Source organism: Gymnoscopelus microlampas (genome assembly GCF_963454915.1).
Source record: "Gymnoscopelus microlampas genome assembly, chromosome: 11".
Taxonomy (NCBI): domain Eukaryota; kingdom Metazoa; phylum Chordata; class Actinopteri; order Myctophiformes; family Myctophidae; genus Gymnoscopelus; species Gymnoscopelus microlampas.
The window spans coordinates 28,824,664-28,833,907 of NC_139948.1; the positions used below are offsets into that span (position 1 = coordinate 28,824,664).

Genomic DNA, 9,244 nt, shown 5'->3' on the forward strand with positions numbered 1-9,244 from the left:
ATGACTCTAGTTTGATATGGGAACTGTAAATCTGTGGATTATGCTCATTGTCTCATATTGCTTCTTTGTGTTATTTTCTGTGTGTGTGTGTGTGTGTGTGTGTGTGTGTGTGTGTGCGTGTGTGTGCGTGTGTCTGCGTGTGTGCGTGCGCGTGTGTGTGTGTGTGTGTGTGCGGGTGTGTGTACGGGTGGGCGTGCACTGCCTGCCTGCCTGCGTGCATGTGTGCGTGCCTGTGTGCGTGCGCGTGTGTGGTTGCTGTAGAGTCGCAAAGCCCTGGCAGATAGACAGAAGGATCTGGAGGTGAAGACCCAGCAGTTGGAGATCAAACTCAGCAACAAGACAGAAGAGGACATAAAGAAGGCGCGACGGAAATCTACACAAGCAGGTCAGAGCAGAGGCCCCTGTCAGGGTTATTTTAGTCAACTAAAACTAATGAAATAATGAAAACAAAAATTGAAAGATTTTAGTTAAACTGAAATAAAAATAAAAACAACGCTTTACAAAAAAAAATTAACCAACTGAAACTGTATTGTGAGCCTGTAGATTTGATTGATTGATTTGTATTTATTTAAGTGTCAGGCTTCCAAGCGGGAAGCCAAGCCCATATGGACTGACACGACACTTTTACATTTCATTTGACATAGACAAATGAAATGTCTGTGGATTGGCTTTTCTCACAATTTTTCTGAGGTTTTAATCTTGCCCTTGACTACAACATATTACAATAAAAAAAAAACTAAAACTAATAAAAACTAAACTAAACTAGCAAACAAAATGTTCTCTTAAAGAAATTCAAAAGTATAACCTTGATACACACTTCAAATAAAGACCAGGGCTTAAATACACACTGAGAACATTTTTAATTGCAGGTTGTTCTATAGTGCCTGCAACCAAAACAAAACATAAATAGAACCGTGCCATTAATCATGGATCACTGTGAAGAAAAGCGCCCCTCAGTAACCACCAAGGAGGTCAGTTGACTAGATTTATATTAGAGCTTAAAAGCTTTAAAACTAATAGATGTATAATCCTAGGCTAGTGGTGATGATTAGACATCAAAAGTGCACATGGAGTCTTGTGCATTTTCAGGTGTGCATTATCAACCCTAAAATGGGGTTTATGGATGGAGGCAACACATTACCTTTCCTTTCAAATGCTGTCCATTCTCTTCATACTGCTGGGTCTCTCAATAAATCAATCCTGTATTGTTGAGCAGCCCGCTTTCATTTTGCATAAGCCGCCTCGGGGGACTTCTTTTTTTTATTGCTCTCAAATTGCCTGCTATTGTTGCACTGTGCTACCGTTGTGTAAAGTTGGGTTGGTGTTTTGAGACAGAGCCAGGAAGCAGAGTGCACAGCGAAGGGAACCTCTCCTTGGCAGCAGACAGTGCACCAGAACTCCAGTGGTCCTGGCTCCAGCCAGCATTTCAACACGCAATCATCTGTTTTCAACTCTGAAGATGAAAAGGACCCCTACCCCCACATTCCTTGGAGCTAATCTTTTGGTTTAGGTGAATAATAGCGGTGCTATCAATGGGAGACTTGTCCTGTCCTATCCTATTCATCAGCCATTCTCAGAAACTTGCCAGCTTCCTGTCCCATTAGAAAGGAACAAGGCTGTAGACAGAGCAGAGCTGAAAGCAGAGAGAGCGCCAGCAGGGGGTAGCTTCTGACACTGAGGGTTTGCTTTAATAAAAGGACTTCACTGTTGAGACATCCATGCAGACATGAGCATGCTGAAGAGCTCATTGGTTGGATAGCAACAAGATTACACTATTCTCTGACAGTTTCAAAATAAAGTTTGAAACAAATCTTGTCTTGGGCACCTCAGACGGAATGTCGGAAACACATTGACACATATTTCTCCATGGAGCATTGTTTCATTAAGATACAGCATCTATTCCCTGTATTTTAGGATGTGTGTGTAACACTATGGATAGGGTTGCATAGCTCATGGGACGGCCTTGCACGCCGTGCAGGAACCTATTTGACCAGGAGCGCGTGCAGGCACATGCATAGATTTAAAACCACTTTAAATTCACACCTCAACACTTTACAAAGGCTCCCGACTCACACCATGGATTAACATAGGAATGAGCCTAGATGCATATCAATTGTCCATTGTGTGACCTGCAGTGTAGGTGTTAAGCGACGTGCGCGTCACGTCATTAAAATAGACTGCAACCACGTTCCAATTCAGCATTGCAACACTGACTATGGACAAGGGTATCATTTCCCTCTTCCATTGGTGCGCATACAGCAAACACTGTGTGATGTTGCCACTCAGTAGATTAGTCACAGTTCACAGCAGTGATCAATATCTCATTGGACACAGTTAAGTGGTGTTCTGTCAATGATCACATTCTCCTCCTGACTGAAGCAAACTGGGGCTTGAGGTGCACTTCCAAAGTTGTTTTGTATCATTGCCGTACAGGCTTAATCTTAATAAATGTATTCGATGTTTTTGTGTTTTAATATGACACACTATAATACGTTATTATTTTTTTGTAATCCCAATGAGACTTTGTTCATGGTTAACTGAGGAAGATATGCAGATGAAATGGACCAAATACTCCAAGTCTAAGGAGATGAGTGGCTGTATTTTAGTGCCCTCTGCTGGCCAGGATTGAGTCACCATTACCAAGGGTATAGTGCACAGGAAATTGAAGTTGGTAGTTTCTTATTAGACACAATCTGGGAACCCAATCGGCAAAATAGCTCTGAATCTGTCTTGAGAGATTACATTAGACATAACACAGCAAGAATTTACCCAATGGAGATGTAAACATTTTTGGAGGCTATACAATAAGCTTATGATTACTTGAGAGACTAATGATAGAATTCATGGTATGGATTATTGTAATTTAAACACGACATGTACAGATTTAGATAATATTTGTGGAGTGTTTTCTTTTCTATTTTTAGATTGTTTTGGGGGGCTTTTCTGCCTTTATTATGGATAGGACAGTCTGTATCTTAGTCTGATAGGACAGGAAACAGGGAGAGAGAGACAGGGAGTGACATGCAGCAAAGGCCATCAGGCTTGGGAATCGAACCTGCGACTCTCTGTCAGGCTGCATATATATGCGCCTTAAGCGCTAGGCCATCGGTGCCCATGTGGAGTGTTTTTTTTTTGACTATAGTATCGACTGGAGAACGGTTGTGCGAGCAGAGTACTAGCAGCCATAACCTGTCATAATCCATATTGTGTTCATCATTGTGTACAGTGTGGTGGTGCATTTATGTGCACTTCTGTTGTTGATGAGGGCCATTGCTTGGTGGAGGAATCCGTCCTTGTGACTTGTGGCCCTGGTTTAAATTGGACAATATTTCTCTGAAGGGGAAGCTATAAAAATGTCAGTGATGATTGTTACTGCCTGCTTCCTGCACCTAGACTGTAGAATTTCCAAAGGGTGGGTAGCTGACTGTACATACGGTTCCAGTTATTTGGCATGTCTACAAGTAAAATCCTGAGTGTTCATTTAACACAGAGATTGTACGGGTCCAATTGGTCTGAGCTAAATGTATACGGTACATTAACACTGAGGATTTTACTTAGTTTGTATGAACTGCTACCTTGGTGACATGCTGAACACAGATGTGGGGGTGGACCTAGCGGTGACCACAGGTGTACAAAGTGGATGGAAATAGTTCATGCCTTTCTTAACATCCAAGGCCCTATCCCTGAAGATGAAAGGACAAGTGCACTCAGCCTGCACCAGAAGTTCTATGACGTATGGAGGTGTGATGGGGGCCCTGAGTATGGAGCATGAGGAGAAGCTGGACAGAGCGGAGACGAGTATGATTAGATGTATGTGTCGCAAGTCACTGATGGAGAGAAAGACGAGTGCAGAGCTGAGACAGAGTGGTAATAGTGGATGTGGTGACAGACTGCGATTGTATGGACACATTGTACGGAAGGATGCAAATGACTGGATAAAGAAAGTAATGTCGATGAACTTAGGGGACAAGACCCACGGCCAGATGACCTGGCAGATGACAGTGTTGGCTGACATGAGAGTGCTCAGCATCGACCAGGAGGTGGCCGTTGGCCTTTCCCGGTGGAAGAAAGCTATAGACAGTGAGGATCCAGTCCAACCCAGTGGTGCCTGGAAAGAGGACTTTAAACATGATGATTATGAACTGTATGAAGCCAATATTTAGTTGTTTTTTTGCTACGACCAATATTGATCGATGTACTGTATAATGGACGGATTCCTCTCTGCTGCTGACTTTTGTTTGCCATTCTGTCATTCAATGTTTGTCTCTGTTTTTCTCCAGGTGATGACCTGATGCGCTGTGTGGATCTGTATAACCAAACCCAATCCAAGTGGTTTGAGGAAATGGTGACTACCAACATGGTAAGCTGAATTCACTTGAGGCTACAAAATAAACAAGTGCAGATAATGTCTACACAACTTCTCACTTTCATCCCTCTCTCCTTCAGGAGCTAGAGAAACTGGAGGTGGACCGGATTGAGTGGATTCAGCAACATTTACGGCAGTATACAACTCTTAGGCATGAAACCGACATGTTCAACCAAAGTGTGAGTATTGTGTTGCTTCGTATTCAATTCAATTAACTTTTATTATAGTGCAAAATCACAAGTTGTCTCAAGACACTTTACATGTAGAGCAGAAACCCAACATTTCCCCCCTGAGCAAGCATTTGTCAACAGTGGCAAGGACAGTGGGCTTTTTCACCTTTATTGATATGACAGTGGAGAGACAGGCAGGAAACAGGGAGAGAGTCGGGGAGTGACATGCAGCAAATCCGCCGCCAGGCTCGGGAATTGAACCCGGCATAGGCATCAAATCCTATATGTGGTGCACGCCTTCGGCCTTATACACAGGGTTGTACCATAACCAGCTCCATTCTGGCTGACTGACAATCCTCATGGACTGTCCACGTCAGCCTAATGGGATGATTTTGTCATGGAATTGGCTCTATGCCACGCCATGCAAATGTTTTCCTGCACACTTCCATTTCTTTCATTGCTCCAAAGGTTTTAGTGATTTATTTGACTCTCGGGTGTGTCTGTGTCATATTGATAAGTGCATGGAAAGATTACAAATGTGAAGGGAAATGGCCCAGTAAATATCCAACAGAGTTCATGGTAATGCAAAATAACATACAGTACCTGCAAGCAGTCAGGCAGGTAATTGGATAGAGCATGTATTTCCATATATTACAGCAGTGGTTTTCAACCTGTGGGTCGGGACCCTCGGGGGGGTCCCCACATGATTTTGAGGGGGTCCCCAGTTGACAGTGAAGTGACAATTTAAGGACTTTTAAGACCTTTTCAATACCTCCAAAAAGGAAGAAAGAAAAAGACCATTCCTGCATCAAAAGTAATCAACAAACTATACCATAAAACATTGGCCAAATTCTCAAATAATATAAGAAAGAGGTGAAAGTTGTTTGAATATTGATCTGTGGAACTCCTACATTCCAAGTGCTTATCAGGGTGGGGGTCCCAGTTCAAATAATATTATTTTGGGGGGGTCACGTCACAGCCTGAAAAGGTTGAGAACCACTGTATTACAGGATGTGTGTGTGCTGTAGCACTTTGGGCAAACATTTTTGCAAACATTTCCCTCTCCTAGGTGCGCATAAATACTGTGAGATGTTGTCTTGTTCATTCTCTTTTTCACTCAGTAGATTACAGTCACAGTCCACCGCAGTAATCAATATCTCTCATTAGACACGGTTGTCAGTGATCAATCACAGGTTTTCCTGCATGCTTCCACTTCTTTCAGTGGCTCCAAAAGTGTGGGTTGTACAGTATGTTTGACTCCTGACTGTGTTAAGTATGATGATAACTGCATGAAAACATTACTGACGTGGCCCGGACAACTGGCGTCACGGTCCGGGTTCGAATCCCGATCCCGACGACCTTTGCTGCGTGTCACTCCCCATCTCTCTCCCCATTTCCTGTCAGTCTACTGTATTCTATCAATAAAGGTAGAAAAAATATATATATATATCTTTAAAAAATATATGTAATGAATTGACTTGTTTGACTCTTGATACACAGTCACTCTCTATGGGAAAATACGGTTTTGCAGTGCACAAAGATAATGCTATCAGATGCTCCATTGTAGGAGAAATAACTCATATGTATTATATATGTGTGTGTATACAGTATGTAATGTATGTGTGTATTGTGTTTCTAGACCGCTGAGCCGGTAGACCAACTGCTCCAGAGTGTGGACCCAGCCAAAGACAGAGAGCTGTGGGTGAAGGAGCACAAGACCGGTGAGGTCCGCCCTGTGGACATGAACATATAGGCCACCAAGTGTCTCCCGTCAACACCAACACCTCCATACTGTCAGAGTTCAAGGACACTTCTACACAGTAAATCATCAGTGTTATTAATGTAACTCAGAGAGTGTAGGAATGGAACCAAATGGACTTGTAAGGGTCCAGTATGATACAGAACCAAAAGGTCAATTTGGTTCCATTTGTGCACTCCATTTGGTTCCTATACTATCAATGATTTAGCTGGGGACTCCCTGGAATGCACTCAAGGACCCCTGGGTACTCTGGGAACACAGAGACATTTTAACACTGAGGGTTTTGCAGTGTACTGTGCTACAGTACACAGTACAGCTCCAAGGGCAGTGCATGTTCAAGCTACCTAAATCTCCTTATTGTCTCTCTGGCTGTAAAAAGGAGAAACAGTCCTTTTTTTCAAATACAGCGTGAGTCTCATGGCCGGTAAACAGAGATGGCTCAACAGTCAAAATACCAGCATGTTCCATCTAAATTGTACAGTATCATAATCTGCCATAGCTTAATGAATGCCACTTAACATAATTTTGTTGTTTACATGTTGTAAAGTTGAGACTATTAGAAAATCCTATGTATCATTTTGAATTGCTTAGTTTAGCTTAATTAGTAGTTCCTGTTTAAACCTTTCCAATTTGAGCAATTTGGACAAATTATTAATATTACCTTGATTTTAGATACTGAAAGGTATTGAGATATCTTTGAATGAATATGATATATTTTCATATTTTGTTGCTGGTTCATTTTGGCAGATACTGTATGCATGTTTTGAACAACTTATAGTTGAGAACTAAACAATTTTGAAAATTCAATTGTGATGGTTATGTTGGCACAGTACAAGATGGTTTATGTTTACAAAGGGTGTGTCTTAAATATAATTTAACTGTATGGCCAGGAGTTTCTCAGCACATTACCGTCTTTCTGGTATGAAATGAGCGTTCATGTAAATGTACATGTTGTTGAATAATAACCTCTGTTGATAAAACATACATACTGTATAAACAACACACACACACACACACACACACACACACACACACACACACACACACACACACACACACACACACACACACACACACACACACACACACACACACACACACACACACACACAGGTGTTTTGGAATGTGAATTTGGTACATTTGCCACAAGTCACACCATGCGGCAGATCAGAATTTAGGCCAGGGTATACTGTGGGTCAGGGCTGAAGAGAAAGATGATCCATGTTACAATGAACACCTTTTAGTGCCTAATGGTTATATACCTGGAATGTCCTTGATCAATTCTATTCTGCATCAATGTATATTTGTATATACAACGTAGATGTATTTTGCTGTCGGATGTTTTAACAGGCCTCACTCTTTGGGCCAATGAAGTGTTTGTAGATTGTTGCTTATTTTATTTTTGGTAACTGTACAGAGAACATCTTTATGATGGTGTTTGATAAAAGGGCAGCATTCAACAGTTTCTGAATAGAATTCAATTCATCCTTGATACTGGAGCTAGTTCACATATTTCCGACAATATCATTTTGGGAAGTGAAGTTGGGACAGCAAATACTTACCGCTTGTATGGATTGATATACAGTACGGTAACAAGGAGGTTAAGCAAAAGGTGGGAGACATAACCCACTTGAACAAATGCTGATAATATAGATTATAACATTATGGACTGCATGTACAGTAGGTCTCTGTGTTTACATGTTTGTGTCTTTGTCTCTACATTTTGATGTGGTTTGGATGTTCTGAGGTGTAATGGGATTTTTTTCTGGGTTTATTGTTTTAATTGTTTAAAATAATGATTTGGCAAGACTAATTTGATTTATAAAACAATGCATTCACCTTATATGGAAGAGAACTTATATGATAACGTTAAAGTATTTATTTGCCTAGCACCAATGCCACTGTCTCTAGTGGTGGGTAAAATAATAGCACAAATACTGCTTGTTTTTGTTTTAGATTAATGAGAATCATCTTTAATTAACCACTTAAATCCTATATAGCCACTTAGTTGACCAGGGCCCCTCAGGGCTCTACACTTGGCCTGCTTCTTTTTTCTCTCTACACCAAATCTCTTATCTGGTCTACAAGCTCACAACGTGTTGCAATAGATCGTCTATTTTCGCTGAATGTTCGCACCAGAATAGGGATGCTAGGTTTCATGTGGTTAAACCAGATGAACTTCATTCCTTTTATTTAAACTTTCTTAAAGGCTATCCCAAACTGCTACAAGTTTCAATGTCATATATCTGTTGTAGAAATTGAACCCGTTTGTGTCAATGTTGTGCACTAAATGTGGCAAAGTTTTACATTCAATGTTCTTGACAGAATCAAACGCTTCATGATGATGTAATTGTTGAGTTGCCCCTTGTGACAAAGGATTTTCATAATGTGCATCAAATCCAACGTTCCTGATGTTTCAAGAATGTTTTATCATACTGTAGGTGACCATGTTGAGACAGTGTACTGTGGAATGCGCCGCCCAAATAAATCTCTTCCTTGAAAATGAAACGTTAGGCTTTGTTATGTAAACATACCGTTTACTGGTTATTTGTGATTTCTCAATTCAGCCAATTTTCGAATCTGTAAAAGGTATTGAGTCAGTTCAGAAGGTGACTCCTGCATTTACTAACTCTGCTGTTTTATATTGTAAGGTCAGAATGTGGAAGGAAACTTTAGGTTAGACAAAGCAAGTTATTTCTTACGCAAACACAATTCCAATTGCATTATAGGCATAAATGGGTCACCCGATAGTGGAGTGGTAATATTATTAGAGCGCGTACCACCTGAGCTCTAATGCCTGACAGTGAGTCTCTGCATGGCTCGATACGGTCCGGCCAGACTATTGCTGCATGTCTCTCCACTGTACCTGTCAAATAAAGGCTTAGAAATGCCCCAGATAATAAATATAATATAATAAAATAATAAAGGATAAGGCTAACTTTGGTCATT

The 9,244-nt window shown here is 41.1% G+C and overlaps 1 protein-coding gene across 1 annotated transcript in view; it reads left to right on the top strand.

Annotated features, from left to right (window-relative positions):
• LOC311055263 (growth arrest-specific protein 7-like) overlaps window positions 1–8,736 on the top strand; it is a 32,309-nt gene extending 23,573 nt beyond the window's left edge. Inside the window, exons 10-13 of the mRNA XM_084071388.1 lie at window positions 262–385; window positions 4,281–4,360; window positions 4,447–4,545; window positions 6,176–8,736. Coding sequence (XP_083927514.1) covers window positions 262–385; window positions 4,281–4,360; window positions 4,447–4,545; window positions 6,176–6,289 — 417 coding nt within the window. The 3' untranslated portion in view covers window positions 6,290–8,736. The remainder of the gene's footprint in view (window positions 1–261; window positions 386–4,280; window positions 4,361–4,446; window positions 4,546–6,175) is intronic.
• Window positions 8,737–9,244: the final 508 nt, after the last annotated feature.